The sequence below is a fragment of the Schistocerca americana genome, chromosome 3 (assembly GCF_021461395.2).
Source record: "Schistocerca americana isolate TAMUIC-IGC-003095 chromosome 3, iqSchAmer2.1, whole genome shotgun sequence".
Taxonomy (NCBI): domain Eukaryota; kingdom Metazoa; phylum Arthropoda; class Insecta; order Orthoptera; family Acrididae; genus Schistocerca; species Schistocerca americana.
In genome coordinates, this window is record NC_060121.1 from 148,047,267 (window position 1) to 148,071,448 (window position 24,182).

A 24,182-nucleotide genomic window follows, 5' to 3' on the forward strand; every position below is an offset into this window, starting at 1 on the left:
GTATCTTTTTAACAAGGATTATAATTTTAAATTACAGGTGGTGCTGCTGTTGCCATAAGTTTGGCTTGTGCCCCTTTTGTGTCACCAGCTCTAAGAAGAATTTGCCTTCCATATGTCCCTGCTACAACAGTACAGGTTCAGAATGTACTAACACTTTTAAGAAAAAGGAAGGGCAATGTCATTGATCTGGGCAGTGGAGACGGCAGAATTGTAAGAATCTAATTATTTTTGGGTAACTGTGTGTATTGTGCATAACTTATTTCTTTACATGCAAATAAGAACAGGTTATGTAGTAAACATATGAGGAAGAAGAACCAAATCTAATAAGCATCCTCATGAAAGAAGGGCCAGGTCATAAAACCTGTATCTTAGAACTGTAAAGAAGCTACTCCGTTAGGAGAACCATGTGAAAGCAGAGACTCAAAAACCAGGACAGAAGTCAGATGTAACTGAGGTTTGCAACAGCAGAAGTTCAAACAGTGGAAAATCCAGGATGGAATATAACAATATCATGAAAAGGATAGTTGCTACTCACCACAAAGTGGAGATGCTGACTTGCAGGAAGTAACAACAAAAAGACTGTCGGAAAGTTAGCTTTCATCCAACAATGCCTTTGTCAAAAGTAGACAATATACACACAATCATGCAAATGCAGCTCACACACACATGGCCACAGTCTCTGGTAGCTGGAGCCAGACTCTTGTCAGAGCTCTAGCTGCAGAGACTGTGGTCATGTGTGCATGAGTTGCATTTGCATGAGTATGTGCGTGTGCGTATATTGTCTATTTTTGACAAAGGCCTTGTTTGCTGAAAACTAACTTTTCAACAGTCATTTTGTTCTGCCTTTCTGTGCCGCAGCATTTGTGTTTTATGGTGAGTATCAACTATCCTTTTCTTTATATTGTTAAATTGTAGAGTATATTTGAAAAGTGAAAGAAGAGAGCAAAAATTCAGAATAAATCGTGGTGACCATGTGCCATGTGAACATGAACAATTGGGAGCGGAGGGGGGGGGGGGGGGAGAGAAAGAGAAGATAACAGAGAAGAGAGAGAGAGAGAGAGAAAGCTGATATAACAACAGAGAGAGACTCCAAAAAGTACAGAGGAATTAGAGTAAGATATTAAGATATCACAGAGAACTAAAAAGAAGAGCTGGAAGGCACTAGTTTTAAATCAAGGTCAGGTGTATGGCATGGGCCAGGTGTACCTTGAATAGGTAATTCCCTTCTTCGCACTTTGCAGACATTGGTTTTAGGATAGTGTTACAAATGACCCTAATGAAATAATTACCCAGATCTCCGCTTTCCACAATATATCGAGGAACTACTGTATACAGTTTGTGTTTTGTCATTCAGTGTAATTGACTGCTTGGAACTAATCTTGCTAGTAGAAAGCTTTACAGTTTACTTACTACGTACATATTCTGTCAATGGAAACAATCAATTTTTAAAAATGTGATGTAATTGGATTGATAAAAAAAATCTACTCACGGAATGGCGGCAGGAGAACACAAATATAAAGGTACTGAAACCTGCAAGCTCTTGGAGCCAGTAGCTCCTTCTGCCAGCAGAAGGATTGAAGGGGAAGGAAGAGGGATGAATTAAAAGGACTGTTGAGGTGTAGGAAATGGGGACAGTTCGGAAAAGTCACCCAGAACCCCAGCTTTCAGGAGACTTACCGGACGGGATGAGAAGGAAAGACTGATTGTTGGTGACTGCAATGCATGAGATTTGAAAACCTGAGAGCTTAAAGGTGGAAGTGATGGCGTGCTTTTTAACTAGACTGATGGGTTAGGTATGACCAGTACTAGAAGGAGTAAAGTTGTGAGGACGGGTTGTGAGCCGTGCATGGATAGCTCAGTGCGGAAATTTCATTCTTACTGAGATTGTTGGTGGTATGGTTTGTGTCTTCTTTAGATTATGGAGTAGGGTTGAGCAGTTTTGTAGGTAGGGAATATACATGAAAGAAGGTCCTTTTCAGGTGTGTAATACAGAAGGATTTGGGGAAAAAGGGGAGGGTCAAACTCAAAACCAAGTAAATTGTCTTTTGACAAGGCATGGATGCAATTACAGATATGTATATATTTTGACAGTTAATATTTGTCAGACAGTGCTAGAAGGAAGTCAAAACAACATATATGAAATGTGGGTAAACAAGTCAACAAGGATTAAATCATGCCTGTAGGGTGAAAGTAGTAGTGGCAAATTAAAAAGTGAAAGACATAATGAAGTGCAAAGAGAGATGAGGATGGTGTGCTTTAAAGAGTGGGATAAGCTGACAAACAATACTTAATGCAGAAATGATTTTTAAAAAAGTCAAAAGATTTCAGGAATGGATGAAGAGAAAACAGTAAAAGACAATAAGAAAGAGTGGGTCAATAGTGCAAGAAAGTATAACCGCCACAAATTAAATAGTGTGACAAAATGAAATGATAAACAGAAGGGCACCAGTAATGCCTGAAAAATAAACAGAAAAATAATTAAATAAAAGGGGCAGAAATAAATATGGTACCAGATAAGACAAATGAAAAACAATTATTTAAAATGGTTTGAAAGTGTGTGATAAAATGCAGGTTTGAAGATGAAAATTTTTCTTGCAATAGCAAAAATAGCTGAATGGAGAGAGAAATGTGTAGTGACAAGTTATCAGAGCAACTTTTCCTTGCAAGCAGCCAAGTTCATGTTCATCTATATTTTAGTATTTGCTGCCCTCTCTCTCTCTCTCTCTCTCTCTCTCTCTCTCTCTCTCTCTCTCTCTCTTTCTTTCTCTGTCTCTCTCTTTCCTGGCAAAGAAAAAGTTTTAAAAGTCATGAAAAATAAATATTCCTTACCACTTTTTGTTTTTTTGTGTGTCAGCGCTACTCCAGTCACAACTGTTTCATCAGATCATAAATAGACAATTATCTTCCACCACCTGTATGTTTTCAGCTTCTATATTCTTCTGTTAAAAATTTATTAATGTTTGATTTTGTTCTGAACTTTTACAGGTATTTGCTGCTGCCACAGCTGGGTTTGAAGCACATGGAGTGGAACTGAATCCATGGTTGGTAACTTATTCAAGATTGAAGGCTGTTTCTTTAGGTCTTAATAAAAGAACAAAATTCTATCGGAGAGATCTTTGGAAGTTCAGCATTCATGGATACAAGAATATTGTAGTATTTGGAGTAGAAGAGATGGTAGGTTCATTTGCAATTTCCTTAAACTACAGTGTTCAAGTAGAGTTTGGAAACCTTCTTTTGTCTGTTTTAATGCTTTGGAGATGAGCAACATAATTCCTGTGTTATACTGCAAAAAGAAGAGCAGCGTAAGACCTATATCAGCCTTGTCTCACTGTTGTAAATGGATTCCATCATTTGTCTTACCTCTGTCATTTGTATAAATATTCTCTACAATGCTTGTACAACTGCAAAAACCACAGATGACAGCATTTATTACTTGTGTTGGTGGGAAATGAATACAGACAACATTGTGTTTTACTTGCTTTGCAGTATTTGTGTTCCCCTTGTTGCCACACACCATTCCTCATCAGGTCACATGCAGTGCAAAGGGTATTGATTGTTGACTACTACATGCATTGTACTTATTTTCAGTGTGGCGTTACAGTACAGCACTGAAACATAGAAAAGGGCTACCTAATGATCTAATTGCCCATAAGCTGAAAGAACGCAAACTTTAATTTCACAGAAAAGACCGTTTGCTTAGAAGAAACAATGCAGGTGATGTTTGACTTCTTTTGGAGGAGGGTGTTGACAAAAGCAACCTATACTTCTAATCTTAGAAAACAAATTTTCGAGGAAATCCTATTTCAGCTGTCCTTTTAAAATATACATAATTCCAAGTGGCACATGGCCAGAATGAAAGCCAAATAAAGAATTAATTGATGTTAACAGTCCTTTTAGAAACAGCAGTAGTTGATTTCTGTTTCTAACCTGCATTTTTTCACAGCAAGAATACATTTTGTCAAGGATAATTTTCTAGAGCTGCTCGTTAGTTCCACAAGAGATTGCTAATGTCTTTTTGTTGATCATTCTATGAGAATTCAGAATGTCAAAAAGAGTCATTAACGAGCTGAAAGAATTCTGCCATTTCCTCTTCTTCAGGCAACAGATAACGAATTGCTTGAGATCTTTTATTTGAAAACAGTTGCAAGGCTAGATATACGTGTTGCCACTGTCTACCTGTGATGCTCAGATGAAACTGTGACAGTATGGGACACATTTTAATTTCTGTGTTATCTGCGGGTCTGGGGGTTAGAATAGGCCTGAGGTATCCCTGCCTGTCGTAAGAGGTGACTAAAAGGAGTCTCACGCTTTTCGGCCCTGTACATTCAGGTCCCATTTTATGATTTGACCTGCCACTTTCCAAATTCTACAGAAGTGCGGGCCATATGGGGAAGGACACCTTACATGGTGCATGAGTTATCCATAATTCCCTTAGATTCGATCTCCTGAACCTCTTGTCATGGCTTTGCATCTCCACCTGCAATTCAACTATTTGGGCGAGGACACTTTTTCGGGGTATGTCATCTTCTTCCATTGTCTGCTGTCCTCTTTCACCCCCATGACAGCATTGGTTTTCTCTGTGCCCAATATCCAGCATCGTAGCCAGTCCGTTGTGGTGGGGCCATCATGTACCCATTTGGTGGTAGCCCCCTGACAATACAGGGGTCGCACCGCAGATGCCTGAGCTGTAAACTCCCCACACATGCCAAGAAGTAGATGCCTGTCTTCCTGGGGCATCAGGACTCCCAGCAATGGCCATCATGCTAGGTGGCCTTTGCTGTGGCTGGGTGGTGCCCATGGGGAGAGCCCCAGATCGGAGAGGGTGGCATCAGGGCGGATGACTCGCAATGAAGCGGACTAGGTCATCTCTTGCTGGTGGCTGTACGGTGCCAGCAGTCTCTAAAAGGGCAAGATCGAGTCCAATGCTGAGAGATAAGACCCTAAATTGTTTCCCTCCCTTGCTACACCATGGGAGGAATGTAGGGCTACAGAAAGAAGAGAGTCATATTCGCCTCAGTATTTAGTCTGTAGCAGAATGGATGGGGACTCCTTTCTACCTATGAAGCCTCAATTTTTTGTTGAACATCTTGAGGATAAGTTTGGGGAAGTGACAGCACTGTCCAAGATGAGAAGCGGTGCAGTCTTGATTCAGACAGCATCCCCAGCCCAATCCCGGATGCTACTCGCTTGTGACTGGCTGGGTCATATGCCTGTTTCCTTCACTCCCCGTAAAACCCCCAACATGGTCCAGGGGCTTATTTTCCATTGTGACCTCCTCTTGCAGTCTGATGACAAGCTCCGCGTCAATCTAGAATGGTGGGGTGTTTATTTCATCCGGCGTATCTACAGGGGACCCAAAGACAACAGGGTTGCTATTGGTGCCTTCATCTTGGCCTTTGAGGTTGATTCATTGCCTGGAAAGGTCAAGTTGATGGTTTACCACTGTGAAGTAAAACCGTATGTCCCTCCCCCTATGTGGTGCTTTAAGTGCTGGAAATTTGAGCACATGTCTTCCCGCTGCACTTCCAACTCCACATGTCGAGACTGTGGACATTCACTGCATCCAGATACTCCCTGTGCACCTCCTCCCACTTGTATCAGCTGCGGAGAGCAGCGCTCCCCCTACTCACCAGACTGCACAGTACTACAAAAGGAGTGGAAAATCATGGAGTACAAGACCTTGGACCAGTTGACTTACCAAGAGGTTAAACATAAATTTGAACGATTACACCCCATTTGGTTGATGTCTACATACGCTGCAGTTACATTACGATCGCCATCACAAGTACCAATTGTACCACACTCTGTGCCACGAATAGTGAGCCCTCTGGGCCTCCAGAATACATCTGCCACCTTGGTGGCAGGGGGAAAATCTTCTGTAGCTCCAAAAGTACCTAGTTCAGGAACAAGGCCCCCCAAATGCAGGGAACATTGGTCCCCTCCCCACAGCCAGAGAAGCAACAGCCTCTTCCGGCTCCTCTCATGTGGGAGGAGTCCCTTGGGACTCTCTCTCTCAAGGTCTCCACCAATGCCACAGTGGACACTCGCCAGTGGCTAAAGGAGCCCAAAGCTGCTGGATGAAGAGCTTCACAGTCTTCCTCTGTGCCTGAAGCTACTTCAGAGGAGTCCTCCCAGCAAGCCCCTAAAGAGAAGCGAGGGGGCAAGCAAACAAAGAAGTCTGTTAAGGAAACCTGGTTCCCGGCAATGCGGACCCCTGCCCTTCACGGCTATAGGGGATATTACAAGAACCATAGCGACTGTAATAGAGTGTCAGGTGGAGCTTGTGTCTATGTCCTGAACTCAGTATGCAGTGAACCTGTGTCCCTTCAAACCCTCTTGAAGCTGTGGCTGTCAGGATAAGGACAACACAGGAAATAACTGTCTGCAATGTTTATCTTCCTCCAGATGGCGCAGTACCCCTGAACACATTGGCTGTACTGATTGATCAACTCCCTAAACCTTTCCTACTTTTGGGAGATTTTAATGCCTATAACCCCTTCTGGGGTAGCACTGTGCTTGCTGGCCGAGGTAGAGATGTCAAAACTTTCCTGTCTCAACTCATCTCTGTCTCTTAAATACTGGGGCCCCCACACATTTCAGTGTGGCTCATGGCACTTACTCGGCCGTTGATTTATCCCTCTGCAGCCCAGGACTTCTCCCAGCTGTCCACTGGAGAGCCCACAATGACTTATGTGGTAGTGACCACTTTCCCATCTTCCTGTCACTCCCCCAATGTCATTCCCCCAGATGTCTACCAAGATGGGCTTTAAACAAGGCAGACTGGGAAGCTTTCACCTCTGCTGTCACTGTTGAATCTCCTCCATGTGGTACCATTGATGTGGTAGTTGAGCAGGTCACTAGAATGCTCGTTTCTGCAGCAGAAAACACAATCCCTTGTTCTTTTGGGTGCCCCTGGCGAAAGTCAGTATCTTGGTGGTCACTGGAAATCACTGAGGCCATTAAAGAGTGTCGTCAAGCTCTACAGCGACATAAGCGGCACCCTTCCCTTAAGCACGTAATAGCTTTTAAACGGCTCTGTGCCCACGTTCACCAGCTTATAAAAAGACGGAAACAGTCATGTTGGGAGAGGTACGTCTCGACCATTGGGTGGCATGTGTCACCTTCCCAAGTCTGATGTCACCTTCCCAAGTCTGATGTCGTAAGTCAGACGTGTTTGTGGGTACCAGACCCCGCCAGGTGTTACTGGCATTAACATCAATGGTGTGTTATCTACCGATGCAAACACAATTGCCAAGCACTTTGCTGAGCACTGTGCTCGAGCCTCCGCATCAAACAATCATCCCCCACATTTTGCACCCTCAAATAGCAGATGGAAAGGAAAGCCCTCTTGTTCACTGAACGTCACAGTGAACCCTATAATGTTCCATTTACAGAGTGGGAGCTCCTCAGCGTCCTTGCACAGTGCCCCGACACAGTTCCTGGGCCAGATCGGATCCACAGTCAGATGATCAAACATCTCTCATCCGACTAGAAGCGACGTCTCCTCATCATCTTCGACCGGATCTGGTGCAATGGCGTCTCTCCATCACAATGGTGGGAGAGCACCATCATTCCAGTGCTCAAACCTAGTAAAATCCGCTTTATGTGGATAGCTATCAGCCTCACCAATGTTATTTGTAAGCTGTTAGAATGTATGGTAAGTCGGCTGTTGGGTCCTGGAGTCACGTGGCCTACTGGCTCCATGCCAGGGCGGTTTCTGCCAGGGTCGCTCTACCATTGATAATCTAATTTCCCTCAAGTCTGCCATCCGAAAAGCCTTTGCCAGACACCAACGCCTAGTTGCCGTCTTTTTCGATTTACAAAAAGCTTACGACATGACTTGGCGGCATCATATCCTTGCCACATTATATGAAGGGGTCTCTGGGGCCTGCTCCCGATTTTTATCCATTCGCTCCATACTTTCCATATCCAAGTCGGTGCCTCCCCCCATATCCAAGAGAATGGGGTCCCACAGGGCTTTGTATTGAGTGTATCTCTATTTTTAGTGGCCATTTACGGTCTAGTAGCAGCTGTCGGGCCGTCGGTCTCACCTTCTCTGTATGCAGATGACTTCTGCATTTCGTACTGCTCCTCCAGTACTGGTGTTGCCAAGCGACGCCTACAGGGAGCCATCCCCAAGGTGCAGCCATAGGCTCTAGCTGAAGGCCTCCAGTTTTCAGCTGCGAAGTCGTATGTCATGTACTTCTGTTGGCGCCGTACCGTTCATCCGGAACCAGAACTTTACCTTAATGATGATCCATTCATTTTAGCAGAGACATATCAATTCTTAGGACTGGTTTTCGATGCCTGATTGACATGGCTTCCTCATCTTTGTCAGCAGAAGTGGAAGTGCTGGCAGCACGTCAGTGCCCTCTGCTGCCTGAGCAACACCAACTGAGGTGCAGATCGCTCTATGCTGCTGCAACTCTACAGAGCTCTTGTTCAATCCCACCTTGACTATGGGAGTCTGGTTTATGGTTCTGCGGCGCCCTCAACATTGTGTTTACTCGATCCAGTTCACCACTGTGGTGTTTGACTGGCAACAGGAGATTTTAGGACAAGACCAGTGACCAGCGCCCTTGTGGAGGCCAGAGTCCCTCCATTGAAGGTTAAGCGTGCAGAACTGCTCGCCAGTTACGTTGCACACATTCATAGTTTTCCTGAATTCCAGTCTCCTTTTCCCATCCACGGTGGTTCACTCCTGCATTGGAGGCTCAGGTCAGGGCTTAAGATTGCGGTTTGCGTCTGATCTCTTCTTTCTGAAGTGGAGTCCTTGCCTTTACCAACTATACTCGAGGTCCATTCACGTACACCTCCATGGTGTACAGCTAGGCTGAAGCTTCACCTGGACCTTTCACATGGTCCTAAGGACTCAGTTAACCCTGCAGCTCTCTGCTGTCACTTCCTCTCGATTCTTGACATGTACCGGGACCATGAAGTGGTTTACATTGACGGCTTGATGGTTGATGGTTATGTTGGCTTTGCGTATGTTCATGGAGGTCATATTGAACAGCACTCCTTGCCAGATGGCTGCAGTGTTTTCACTGCAGAGCTGGCAGTCATTTCTCATGCTCTTGAGTGCATCCACTCATGCCCTGGTGAGCCGTTTCTTCTCTGTATTGACTCCTTGAGCAGCCTACAAACTATTGACCAGTGCTACCGCTGTCTTTTGGTAGCGACCATCCAGGAGTCCATCTATGCCCTGGAATGGTCCAGTCATCATTCTGTGGTGTTTGTGTGGACCCCAGGCCACGTCAGAATCCCAGGAAATGAACTTGCTAACAAGCTGGTCAAACAGGCTACACGGAAACCGTTTCTGGAAATCGACATTCGTGTAACTGACCTGTATGCTGCAAGGTTTTTCAGCTTTGGGAGACAGAATGACATAATCTCAGTATGCACAACAAGCTGCATGCCCTTAAGGAGACTACGAATGTGTGGAAGACCACCATGCGGACCTCTTGCAGGGACTTTGTGGTTCTCTGCCAGCTCCGCATTGGCCATACACGGCTAACACTAGCCTCCTCCATCGCAAGGACCCACCTCGGTGTCATTGTTGCTCACATATGACTGGCGCACACATCTTGCTGGCTGCCCACTTTTAGCCACTCTGGGGCGGACTTTTAACCTTCCCAGCACCCTACCTTCGGTGTTGGGCGACAGTGCCTCAACGGCAGATTTACAAGGTGCAACAATAAAGTATTGAGACTGATATGAAAAAAAATGTTGCTTACTGTTTTAGTCAAGTTTAGTGTTGTCTCCTTCAAAGTAGTTCCCTTCTGATTGCACACACTTTTTCCAACGCTTCTACCATTAATGGTAACATTTCTGGAACTAATCTTCTGTAATATCCTCCAAGACCCTTGTCACAGCTTTTTGGACATCTTTTGTTGTTTGAAAATGGTGTCCCTAGACCGCTGTTTTGACTCTTGGATATCTGGTGAATAAGGTGGCTGTGGTAGTACTGAAATTTGTTTTGAAGTTAAAAATTACTGTACTGACAGAGCAGTATGGGATGGCGCATTATCGTGATGCAGTTATTATTAGACGAACTGTTTCTGGATTGATGTTCAGTTTTTCTGCAATCATTTTCATGGATAATCTTCGATCAGATTGTACGAGTTCATGCACCCTGGCCAAGTTGACATCCATACGTGAGCTTGATGGTTGTCCACTGCGGTCTTCATCTTCAACATTTGTTCTGCCTTCACTAAGTATTTTATGCCAATGAAAAACTTGAGCTCTTGACATAACCTCCTCTCCAAAAGCCTTCTGAAGCTTACTGTAAGCTGTCGTCACTTTGTCATCCAATTTAACGCAAAAAGAAATGGCTTACCATTGCGCAATATTATGCGGTTCCATTTCCGTGACGAGAGACACAAACACGTGTTAACTTATTACACCACAACTCACAACTGAGCAGTTGCATCGATGTGCAGCTTGGACTAGAAGCAGCTTATAGACCAAGGTCAAAGATATTGTGCCTACTCAAGCCTGCAGGGTTGCCACATCTTGCAAAGAAAATCAGTCTGCTTCCTTTATTGTCGCACCTCGCAGTTTTACGTTTTATTTGTAAGGGGGGGGGGGGGGGGTATCATACAATCTACGGGCGGGCATTTAGTCTTCTCTCTGAGGTCGCCACCCTGCCTCCATTTTAACTCTGTCACGCCTCCTTTGCATTTGTTTGTCTTGGTGGTCGTCTTTTCCCTACATGTGTTCATCTCTTCTAGTCTTTTTGGGGTGGACATTTTAATGTGTTGCAGAGTGGCTGGCTCATCCTCTTTTATTATTGTGATCACCCAGATAGACCATATGCTCTGTGGTTTTAATACACTCTTCTACTTTTCCTTGTGGAGTATGTTTTCCCCATTTTTAATTCATTCCATTCGTTTTCGTTTTAGGTGTGGTGTTAGGTGTTTTTGTAACTTGAGCATTGCTTGCGTCAGGAAAAAGGGACTGATGACCCTGTAGTTTGGTCCCTTTATACCCCAAACCAACCAACCATCTAATGATAAGGGTTCCTCAATTTGTGCTTTTGTAATCACTTTCCCATTGGAAAACTTTATGCCATCATCAAGAAAGTGGTTGCGAAGTAATTTGTAGAGCTGAGGGACATCTGAAAATACCCACACTTGTTTCACTGGGTCCTGTGATTGAGGGAAACATGAACTGACGTGATCAATATATGGTTCATTCAAGGCACAGTGATTTTTCAGCCCAAGATCAGAAACAGCTGCGACAACACTGTAACCTACAATACGAAGCAAGGAAACTATTGAGAGTAGTGACACTGTTGTCATCTGAATGTGAAAGTCATAAAATATCGTCTGTGCTACCATGCTTGCTTGCTGGTCAGAAATTTCAGTCATTGCTATGAACTGTGAGAAATGGTCTATTATGGTCAATATGTAACAGTTACCTGTTGGTGTTCAATTAAATGGCCCTAAATTATCCATTTTGAATGGCTTAGATGCTAATGGCAGTTTCTGTAATGGAATTTGTCAGAGACTAATGTCAGCTTGTTGTGCACAAGGTATGCAGTCCTAACATATTGATCGACATCTTGTTTCCTAGGCCTCAACCAAAATGTTTCTGGTACCCATCAGTCAGTTGGTCTGTAACTGCCATGACCCACCAACATAGGGTCATGCACTTGTTTCAGAACTTCATCCCTAATCACTACAGGTACCATCATGCCTGAACCACGCTTTCTGTGCACAATATGCCGTTGCGTGTCAGAAACCATGGCTGTGACTTAAATGTGTGACAATCAGTGTCTGCTGCCTGTGCTCTCTGCCATTCAGTAACACTTTTGCCCAGTGCTCATAGAACTCCAGTTTTCCTGCTTAAAGTATCAGCATTACAATGCTTCTAGCTTGGTTTGTTCACTACCTCATAATTGAACTCACTCAACTTTAATGCCCACTATGTCAGCCTAGTGGAAGAGTCTTTGAATTCCAACAACTACTTCAGTGTGACATGAGCTGTCACCCCTTTAAACTTTTGGCCACACAAATAATGCAAACAAGAAATACCGTAGATAACCACTAACATTTCCTTCTCCATAATGTAATAATTCCATTCTGCTTAATCTAGTTCTCTGGATGCGGATGCCACTAGGCGTTCCTTATTATATATACTATGGCTGAGTACGCATCCGATAATCACGTTGCTCACGTCACAGGACAAAATTAATTATTTTTCAAAGTTGAGAAATACAGTACTGACATTGGGTCAGACATCAGCTCATGTTAGGCAGCCCTTTACCCAGACACTGTTTATCTTGCTTCCTGCTTTGTCCATCACGTGCTTTATGCCCTACTTCTCCTCACTAATAACATTCTGGCTGATGTCACTGCATTTTGATGTGACCTGTATGCTCACATCTATAATGCTTTATCTCAGAGGAGAAGATACTACGGTCATTCTGTCGCTGAGTAACAATGTCTATTTTCTCCAGTTGTATGGCAATCCTAGTGGCAGCAGAAAAATCACTTCGATTTTCCATTCTGACTGTTCTCAGCATGTCAGCAGAAATACTCCTCACAAACATATCCTCATACATCTGACTCTGTCAGTCTCTGCATTCTGTATTAGCTCATAAGTCTGTGCGTTAACTTTCCTAATCTTGTCAGAGAATGATCCTACTAACCCATTATGCTTTTGAGATGATCCACTGAGGTTCTCCATAAAAAATCTTGCACTGTTCCATTTGCTATAAGGCTGATCAAATATTTGCACTTTACTAACAAGGGAAACTCCCCATCGTACCCTCCTCAGATTTAGTGGTAAGAAGGCCCAGTGGACAGTCCATCAAAAATTGAGCACAGGTCAAGCATGAAAACAGGAAGAAGGTGTACTGAACTATGAAAAAAAAAAAGCAAAATAGGGACAATGAATGGTTCATGGTCACGGCATTGGATTGCAAAGGAGGATATATATATTTTTGTCACTGTTCACTGTATTCAAATTTGTGTCTGTGTCATGCTGTAACATCCATTTGCAGCAGCAAGGTATAATAAAGGAACCTATAATGAAAGTTGATTCTGTACAACTACTCTATTAGCAGCCGGAAGGAAGTGGCTTTTGAATGGGAACCGCAAACCTTTGATGACAAAGCAACAAGTCAATTGAATCCTCCACTGGAAAATAGGTCTGGTGTGTCATACATGGCATTAGTGACAGTATGTGTGTCATATGGTAGGAATCTATTATCGATGCACCTAATTTATACCTCTGGTGAGATATGCCTCCATGTCTGATTTAGGTGTTCATATGAATGTGAATGTGATCATTCCCAAGGAAATGATCAAAACATAATAGTTTGTCTCATAAGCTGCAACAAATGAACACAACAGTTTCACAATCACACAGTTTCTCTGTGCTATATCAAAACATTTGTTTCTAATGTATTTGGAGTTGTGCCCTGTTTTGAGACTTTTTTCTCTTGAATTGCTTTGTTGTAACATAGTTCATACCCATTTTTTGTTGTTTTAATTTCTGTGAGATATCCTACCCATGAACCATGGACCTTGCTGTTGGTGGGGACACGTGCGTGCCTCAGTGATACAGATAGCCGTACCATAGGTGCAAACACAATGGAGAGATATCTGTTGAGAGGCCAGATAAACATGTGGTTCTTGAAGAGGGACAGCAGCCTTTCCAGTAGTTGCAGGGGCAACAGTCTGGATGATTGACTGATCTGGCCTTGTAACATTAACCAAAATGGCCTTGCCGTGCTGGTACTGCGAACAGCTGAAAGCAAGGGGAAACTACATCCGTAATTTTTCCCAAGGACATGCAGCTGTATGGTTAAATGATGATGGTGTCCTCTTGGGTAAAATATTCTGGAGGTAAAATAGTCCCCCATTCAGATCTCTGGGTGGGGACTACTCAGGAGGACGTCGTTATCAGGAGAAACAATACTGGCGTTCTACTGATCAGAGCGTGGAATGTCAGATCCCTGAATCAGGCAGGTAGGCTAGAAAATTTATAAAGGGAAATGGATAGGTTGAAGTTAGATATAGTGGGAAGTAGTGAAGTTCGGTGGCAGGAGGAACAAGACTTTTGGTCAGGTGAATACAGGGTTGTTGTTGTTGTTGTTGTTATTGCTGTTGTGGTCTTCAGTCCAGAGACCGGTTTTATGCAGCACTCCATGCTACTCTATCCTGTGCAAGCTTCTTCATCTCGAAGTAACTACTACAACCTACACTCTTTGAATCTGCTTAGCGTATTCATCTCTTGGTCTCCCTCTATGATTTTTACCCTCCATGCTGCCCTCCAATACTAAATTGGTGAGCCCTTGATGCCCCCCCATAACATGTCCTACCAACCGATCTCTTCTTCTAGTCAACTTGTGCCAAAAAGTCCTCTTCTCCCCATTTCTGTTCAGTGCCTCCTCATTAGTTACGTGATCTACCCATCTAATCTTCAGCATTCTTCTGTAGCACCACGTTTCGAAAGCTTCTATCCTCTTCTTGTATAAACTATTTATTGTCCATGTTTCGCTTCCATACGTGGCTACACTCCATACAAATACTTTCAGAAAGGACTTTCTGACACTTAACTCTATACTTGATGTTAACAAATTTCTCTTCTTCAGAAACGATTTCCTTGCCTTTGCCAGTCTACATTTTATATCCTCTCTACTTCGACCATCATCAGTTATTTTGCTCCCCAAATAGCAAAACTCATCTACTACTTTACGTGTCTCATTTCCTAATCTAATTCCCTCAGCATCACCCGATTTAATTTGACAATATTCCATTATCCTCATTTTGCTTTTGTAGATGTTCATCTTATATCCTCCTTTCAAGACAGTGTCCATTCTGTTCAACACAGGGTTATAAATACAAAATCAAATAGGGTAATGCAGGAGTAGGTTTAATAATGAATAAAAAAAATAGGAGCGCAAGTAAGTTACTACAAACAGCATAGTTAATGCATTATTGTAGCCAAGATAGACATAAAGCCCATGCCTACTACCATAGTAGTATAAGTTTATATGCCAACTATCTCTGCAGTTGATGAAGAGATTGAAGAAATGTATCATGCGATAAAAGAAATTATTCAGATAGTGAAGGGAGACAAAAATTTAATAGTCATGGGGAACTGGAATTCGATAGTAGGAAAAGAAATAGAAGGAACAGTTGTAGGTGAATATGGAATGGGGATGTAGAATGAAAGAGGAAGACATCTGGTAGAATTTTGCACAGAGCATAACTTAATCATAGAATCATAGCTAACACTTGATTTAAGAATCATGAAAGAAGGTTGTATACATGGAAGAGGCCTGGAGACACTGGAAGGCTTCAGATAGATTATATAATGGTAAGACAGAGACTTAGGAACCAGGTTTTAAATTGTAAGGCATTTCCAGGGGCAGATGTGAACTCTGACCACAGTCTATTGGTTATGAACTGTAGATTAAAACTGAAGAATCTGCAAAAAGGTGGGAATATAAGGAGATAGGACCTGGGACCTGGATAAACTGAAAGGACCAGAGGTTATAGAGAGTTTCAGAGAGAGCATTAGGGAATGATTGACAAGAATGGAGGAAAGAAATACGGTAGAGGAAGAATGGGTAGCTTTGAGGGATGAAATAGTGAAGGCTGCAGAGGATCAAGTAGGTAAAAAAACAAGGGCTCATAAAAATCCTTGGGGTCCTCAGGGGCTCAGCATTGATTTTCTGGGTACGGGCTTGGTGACCCTGAGATTCCTGAGCTAGGGACTAGTAAGCGCTGCCAATCTCCTGCAATCTGGGCACGCTTCAGTGACCACTGCATGGCGTGGTGGTGGAACGTAGTGTGTCTCACGGAATGGGTATCTTTGCTTGACTGCCTAGATCACGAGGAGGGGATAAACCTCTATACAAAAACCTCTCAGTCTCAAGGTGCGCTGTCCGCAGCTCGTGGTCTAGCGGTCGCATTCTCACTTCCTGAGGATGGGGTCCTGGATTCGATTCCCGGTGGGGTCAGGGATTTTCATCTGCCTCGAGATGACTGGGTGTTTGTGTTGTCCTCATCATTTCATCACCATTCATGAAAGTGGTGAGATTGGACTGAGCAAAGGTTGGGAATTTGTACGGGGGCTGATAACCATGCAGTTTAGTGCCCCACAAACTAATCATCATCGTCATCATCATCATCATCATCAAGGTGTGCTGCAAACTGATGAGATGCATGGCTGTTGAGGTGGAGCAGTCGTTAGCGGGCAACCTCTGGGGAACCTGGCGCACCTCAGTTGTATAAGGCTTACTCAGGCGTGTGGGGCTCTGTCTGAGTGGACTCTTATTTCCATAGCTGCTTGTGGAACCAAGATGGAACCCTTGAAATCATCTTCTTCTTGTCCCAGCGGGAAGGGTGTACAACCTGGGAGTATTCACACTCATTCATCCAAAAGAATGAGAGAGGCTTGTCCTCCTGATAATAAGAATACTTTGGACTGGAGTAACAGGGCTCATGGACCCATGAATAACAATGTGTTTCTGGTGATAAAGAGAAAGGAGGGGACATTTGAAAAAGTGTCCCCCTTTACTATCCGTAAGGGTTTGGAAGGCCTTGCTGGAACAATAAAATCTATGAAACGATTGCATAATGGCTCATTTTGTTCAAAACTAACAGGTCAAAGCAGGTAGACCTTCTTAAGAGATACACACCTCTCTTAACTCCAGTAAGGGCATTGTCACATACCGAGATATCATGGACATGGACATAGTAGAACTGAAGCAAGAATGGGCATCCCAGGGAATAGTCAATGTGGAGCAACAAACGCACAGGAATAATGGAGCAACTGAAGAGAGTGCCACTTTCATTTTCACATTCAGTACTCTGACACTGTCTGAACATCTTATGGTGAGGTTCCTTCGACTTAATGTTCCGCCTTACATTGCAAACCCAATGTGATGCTATAAATGCCAGCATTTTGGCCATACAACCTCGAGTTGTGGAGGTGAAGCTATCTGTGGGAACTGTGGAAAAGCCGCTCATGATGCTGGGACTGACTGCCTGTCTCCGGCGATCTGCATGAACTGCTCTGGGAACCATCCAGTCCGAAGCTGAGACTGCCCTGTTTTTGGTGAAGAACACAAAATACAGGAGATAAAAGTGACCAAGCAGATCCCCTATGCTGAAGCCGAAAAGGAATGTAAGGCAACGAAACCCCCTGCCTTTGTCATCTCATATTCTTCCATGGTGCAGAAACCTATTCCCAAGATGGGCGTCTTGACACAGATGACACCTAGTGTACCTGTATCCACCACAAGCACCTGCTCTTGCACATGTACATATCAAGGGGAAAAAAGTAACTACAAAGCAATCCATGCAGCTGCACCAAGAAAGACCAACATCAGTTCCACAGTGAGCATCCAGAAGGTACACCTCGAAGGGACAGGGTACAGGGAAAGGCTTACGACATTCGGGTCGAAAGCTGTCCTGAGCGCCGTCAGACATCATTCTTTCCCATCTGACTGATGAGGAAAATATTGTGGAGTTAGATGCCTTGGATCCAGGCAGCCCCTCCACTCCCTCTTGCTCAGAGGTTCCCAAACTTTTGTTTGTCACGCCCCCCTTCTGCCGAAAAGAAAACTTTCATGGCCCCCCTAAAAAAATATAGAGATTTTTATCAATTATCAAGAAACTATTGAAAAATTTGTGATGGTGACGTCATGTAACATGGTGGGCTGTTAATGTATCGCAGTTATTACGTCATCAGTCTAGTCTTGTGATTATAAGCCACTCCGAAAGTAAAGAAAGTCCTTGGTAAACAAGGAAAAATATTTGCGACCTTTGCAGATTAGTATTTGTGGGCTATTATTTTAAGTTGAGTGTAGCTTATTACTTTCACTCATTATCAAAAATAGTCACTCAGTCACGGTGTTAACGAACATCACTGATTTGTATGCCTATAGTGCTCCCCATTGTCATTGCGCATATGTTGGCATTTATGTCAACGACGACAGTTACCGAATGGCGACAAACGCCCAGTTCTCAGAACCAGACAAAAAATAAAAAATTAGTTTTACGCAATAATCGTGCAGACTACACAGAACTTTAAAAAAATATGAATAAAACAACTTCCTTACCTTGATTACATTCCCTTGCTGCACACTATTTCTTCACCCGTGTACGATTTTAGGACTACTCTTCGCTTGCCATTACTAGGATAAACTTTCGCTGCGTCTTCATCCAGAAGAAATACTATTATTAGTTGAAAAAACATACCACATGTAATATCAGAATCCATAAGGATCACATGCAGTATTAATATTTAAATCAGATTCACTATGTTCATTTTATATTGTTTCTTCGAAATAGTTTTTTTATAATTTTACAGTATTACCTACATGTAAGGATAGTTAGGAGGAAAATAACAAGTTCTCTTATAATGTGATGTATTTATTATAAAAATATTATTTCCACACACATATGGCAAGAAACAAACAAGTAAATCAATGTGAAGGATGAGCTTGCATATTTTTTACAAGATTTTGAATTCTTGGCTGAATAGTAGAAACTGCGCAATGTAAATCATTGGCAATACTGAGTTTGCTTCTAAGCTTATTTTTTATCGTCACTACCACTGAAAATGCTCTTTTGCACAAATAAGTGTTTGAAAATGGTAAATACACTTTCAGTGCTTGTTCTGCTGTGCTGGGATACACAGTGACATATTTCACCCAAAATAAAGGCTTATCCATCTTCTCAAAGTCATACTTCGCTGCAGAATCGTTTTTAATTTCTAAGACTTCATCTTGTAGTCTGTCTGGCAACACATCCACGTCAACGTGAAATGGATCCGTCGCTAACCTATAATAAATTTTATCATCACAACTGTTAGGGAAGTATCGTTCGAATTCATCAGTGAGGTGCTGCAAATGGTTTGATATTTTACTCTTAGTATCAGTATCCTTAAAATCGTTTTGAAATCGGGCTTCTTCCAGGATTCCAAACAACCTCGGAAAGCAGGAATAATTGCAGGCTAAAATTTTATGTTTCCATAGTTTCAACTTATCAGTAAATGCTTTGATGGCATCCCGATGAAAAATTATGTTTGACTCTCCACCTTGTAATTTCAAATTCAATGTGTTTAAAGATTCGAAAATATCTGACAGATAATCCAATGCAACATGAACACCGGGCTTTCTAAATTCCACATACAATTCAGTTTGTTTGTTATTTTCCAAAAACTGCATCACTTCGTCTCGAAGTTAAAATAATCTACCTAGCATATTTCCTATTGAGAGCCAGCGTACTTCTGTATGAAGTACTCTGCTCAGAACGAACACTTGTACTAGTTTCACATTCACGTTTTGCACATTTTTCTGGTGACAAAGGGCAAAACCCTGGCATCCAAATTACGAACCCACCAGTTCATTTGAAGCGTATACAGTCTATTAAAGTCACTGTAATCGCATCACATGGGGATCCGCGGGTTGACAGGGTAATAAAACGGCATTTTTGCAGTTATGCAGTATAAGTGATTATTACTCTGATGAACATACGGCTAAAAGTTATGACATGATTACGTTCAGTTCATGTGCACAAATGTACGGAATAGTTAATACCTGACTTTTCTGTTTTCCAGTTGTCAGAAGTAAGTTGTTTACAAATCTGATATATTAGAATTAACGCATGTCGCCTTAGTAATTTTTAGAGTTTCTGTGTGTGACATTCTAAACGAGACTTTCTAAACGTGATCTTCAAAAGCTGTATGTTCTAGGATAGGTTATTGAGATATGATTGCGGGAAGTGGGATGCCAAACGATTGCATTTAGCACCATAATCTATCATTAATACCTGCACATTCACTTTTATTAAAATATCGATATTAAAAAGAAATATTAGGTTTATACCACTAACTCCACCCGCGCCTCCCTTGCAACATCATCACGCCCCCCCCAGGGGGCGTGCTCCCCAGTTTGGGAACCTCTGCTCTTGCTCTTCAAGTGCTTCACCTCCCCAGTGCAAAGATAGGGGTAAATTAAAGCCATACTGGTAACATGGCTTCCATACTACAGTGGAGCATGAATGGGCTCAAGACTCATGGAGGAACTGAAACTCCTAGCACAGGCACATCCCTTGTGCTTTTGTTTACAAGAAACACATTTTAAAGATACAGATGTACCTGTGCTACAGGGTTATACGCTATACCGCAAGGGTGACCTACCAGGGGAAAGAGCCAAGGGAGGTGTTGCAGAATTTGTCACTAATGCGCACCATTCCTCTGCCCTCCCCTTGGCTACTGACCTGCAAGCAGTTGCAGTTCAAATTCATGTGTGTCGAAGAATCACTGTTTGCTCACTGTCTTTACCTCTGCAAGATGCACTAGACTCTGAGGCTCTCACAGATCTTATCGTACAACTCCCACAACCATTCCTCCTCCTGGGAGACTTCAATGCTCATTATATCCTGTGGGGCTCGACCAATTGTTGCCCTTGGGGCCGGGTTTTGGAGGGCCTATGACGTCTCACAACCTGTGCATCCTCAAGATGGGTACTCACACACAATTCTCTTCTGCTACTGCGTCATTCTCAGCCATCGACCTCTCTTTCTGTTCTCCTGCCCTCGCCAAATCTGTTCAGTGGGAGGTAATTGACGACCTTCTTTCCAGTGACCATTTCCCAATCCACTTTCACCTACTAAATTGCTCACCACCTGAAGTTAAGCCCCCAAAATGGATGGTCAGCAGGGCTAACTGGATATGTTTCAGCCAGCTGTCTCTGTTCGAACACTGGGACAGCGTCTTAAGGATGGGTGGACCACATCACACGAGTGATCCATTGTGCCATGCCACTGACCTCTCCATCCCACAGTCCTCAGGTCATCTTAGGAGCCAACCAGTACCTTGGTGGGCAGATGAGTGCCATTCCATGATCCGGGAGAGGCGTGCAGCTCTTTGACAATTTAAGTGCCGACCGACAGCAGACAACCCTAGGGCCTTTCGAGTCGTGAGGGCCAAGGCTGGACGCGTTATTAGAGAGAATAAGAAAAGGTCATGGCAAGTGTTCCTGGACTCCATCAATCGTTCCACTCCTTCTATAAAAGTATGGGAAGCCATACTGAGGATTTCCGGTAAATGCAGCCGTTTACTGATAGCAGCAGTGCTGAAACAGGGGTGCCTCCAAACAACACCAAAAGACATTGCTCAGATTTTTTTGCACAAACTACTGCAAATGCAAGCCAGGATCTGGCATTTCATTGTTATCGTGCAACTGTAGAGAGGGAAAAGTTGGACTTCAGGTCCAAGAGTTCTGAGGCCTACAACTCCCCTTTCTCCATGTGGGAGCTTGAATCGGCGTTGACTGAGATTCGTGACATTGCACCCGGTCACGAGCAAATCCGGTACTGCATGCTTCGATATTTGCCAGCGCCATCAAAGGAAATCCTCCTCGAATGTTTTAATGTAATACGGCAGACAGGGAACTTCCCCAACTCATGGAGGGAGGCAATTCTGACCTCTCTCTTCAAACCAGGAAAGGACTCGAGGGTATGCAGCTTTACTGTATTGTTAAATAATGATGGAGTCCTCTTGGGTAAAATATTCCGGAGGTAAAATAGTCCCCCATTCGGATCTCCGGGCAGGGACTACTCAAGAGGACGTCGTTATCAGGAGAAAGAAAACTGGCGTTCTATGGATCGGAGCGTGGAATGTCAGATCCCTTAATCGGGCAGGTAGGTTAGAAAATTTATAAAGGGAAATGGATAGGTTGAAGTTATATATAGTGGGAATTAGTGAAGTTCGGTGGCAGGAGGAACAAGACTTGTGGTCAGGTGAATACACGGTTATAAATACAAAATCAAATTGGGTAATGCAGGAGTAGGTTTAATAATGAATAAAAAAAATAGGAGTGCGGGTAAGCTACTACCAACAGCATAGTGAACGCATTATTGTGGCCAAGATAGATACGAAGCCCATGCTTGCTACAGTAGTACAAGTTTATATGCTAACTAGCTCTGCAGATGATGAAGAAATTGATGAAATGTATGATGAGATGAAAGAAATTATTCAGGTAGTGAAGGGAGACGAAAATAGTCATGGGTGACTGGAATTCGAGAGTAGGAAAACGGAGAGCAGGAAACATAGTGGGTGAATATGGATTGGGGGAGAGAAATGAAAGAGGAAGCCGTCTGGTAGAATCTTGCACAGAGCATAACTTAATCATAGCTAACACTTGCTTCAAGAATCACAAAAGAAGGTTGTATACATGGAAGAATCCTGGAGATACTAGAAGGTATCAGATAGATTATATAATGGTAAGACAGAGATTTAGGAACCAGATTTTAAATTGTAAGACATTTCCAGCGGCAGATGTGGATTCTGACCACAATCTATTGGTTATGAACTGCAGATTGAAACTGAAGAAACTGCAAAAAGGTGGGAATTTAAGGAGATGGGACCTGGATAAACTGAAAGAACCAGAGGTTGTAGAGAGTCTCAGGGAGAGCATAAGGGAACAATTGACAGGAATGGGTAAAAGAAATACAGTAGAAGAAGAATGGGTAGCTCTGAGGGATGAAGTAGTGAAGGCAGCAGAGGATCAAGTAGGTAAAAAGATGAGGGCTAGTAGAAATCCTTGGGTAACAGACGAAATATTGAATTTAAATAAGGAGAAAATATGAAAAAGCAGTAAATGAAGCAAGCAAAAAGGAATACAAATGTCTCAAAAATGAGATCGACAGGAAGTGCAAAATGGCTAAGCAGGGATGGCTAGAGGATAAATGTAAGGATGTAGAGGCTTATCTCACTAGGGGTACGATAGATACTGCCTACAGAAAAATTAAAGATACCTTTGGAGAGAAGAGAACCACTTGTATGACTATCAAGAGCTCAAATGAAAACCCAGTTCTAAGCAAAGAAGGGAAAGCAGAAAGGTGGAAGGAGTATATAGAGGGTCAATACAAGGGTGATGTACTTGAGGACAATATTATGGAAATGGAAGAGGAGGTAGATGAAGACGAAATGGGAGATAAGATACTGCGTGAAGAGTTTGACAGAGCACTGAAAGACCTGAGTCGAAATAAGGCCCCGGGGGTAGACAACATTCCATTGGAACTACTGACAGCCTTGGGAGAGCCAGTCCTGACAAAACTCTACAATCTGGTGAGCAAGATGTATGAGACAGGCGAAATACCCTCAGACTTCAAGAAGAATATAATAATTCCAATCCCAAAGAAAGCAGGCGTTGACAGATGTGAAATTACCGAACTATCAGTTTAATAAGTCACAGCTGCAAAATACTTATGCGAATTCTTTACAGACAAATGGAAAAACTGGTAGAAGCCGACCTTGGCGAAGATCAGTTTGGATTCCGCAGAAATATTGGAACACGTGAGGCAATACTAACCCTACGACTTATCTTAGAAAATAGATTAAGGAAAGGAAAACCTACATTTCTAGCATTTGTAGACTTAGAAAGCTTTTGACAATGTTGACTGAAATACTCTCTTTCAAATTCTAAAGGTGGCAGGGGTAAAATACAGGGAGCGAAAGGCTATTTACAATTTGTACAGAAACCAGATGGCAGTTATAAGAGTCGAGGGGCATGAAAGGGAAGCAGCGGTTGGGAAGGGAGTGAGACAGGGTTGTAGCCTCTCCCCGATGTTATGCAATCTGTATATTGAGCAAGCAGTAAAGGAAACAAAAGAAAAATTCAGAGTAGGTATTAAAGTCCATGGACAAGAAATAAAAACGTTGAGGTTCGCCGATGACATTGTAATTCTGTCAGAGACAGCAAAGGACTTGGAAGAGCAGTTGAACGGAATGGACAGTGTCTTGAAAGGAGGATATAAGATGAACATCAACAAAAGCAAAACGAGGATAATGGAATGTAGTCGAATTAAGTCGGGTGATGCTGAGGGAATTAGATTAGGAAATGAGACACTTAAAGTAGTAAAGGAGTTTTTCTATTTGGGGAGCAAAATAACTGATGTTGGTCGAAGTAGAGAGGATATAAAATGTAGACTGTCAATGGCACGGAAAGCGTTTCTGAAGAAGAGAAATTTGTTAACATCGAGTATAGATTTAAGTGTCAGGAAGTCGTTTCTGAAAGTATTTGTATGGAGTGTAGCCATGTATGGATGTGAAACATGGACGATAAATAGTTTGGACGAGAAGAGAATAGAAGCTTTCGAAATGTGGTGCTACAGAAGAATGCTGAAGATTAGATGGGTAGATCACATAAC

General features: G+C 42.8%; 1 protein-coding gene across 1 annotated transcript in view; it reads left to right on the forward strand.

The window, feature by feature from the left end:
* The window catches only part of LOC124606953 (ATP synthase subunit C lysine N-methyltransferase), a 95,334-nt gene that overhangs the window by 34,254 nt on the left and 36,898 nt on the right, over nt 1–24,182 (forward strand). The window contains exons 2-3 of the mRNA XM_047139077.1: nt 38–210; nt 2,986–3,174. Coding sequence (XP_046995033.1) covers nt 38–210; nt 2,986–3,174 — 362 coding nt within the window. The remainder of the gene's footprint in view (nt 1–37; nt 211–2,985; nt 3,175–24,182) is intronic.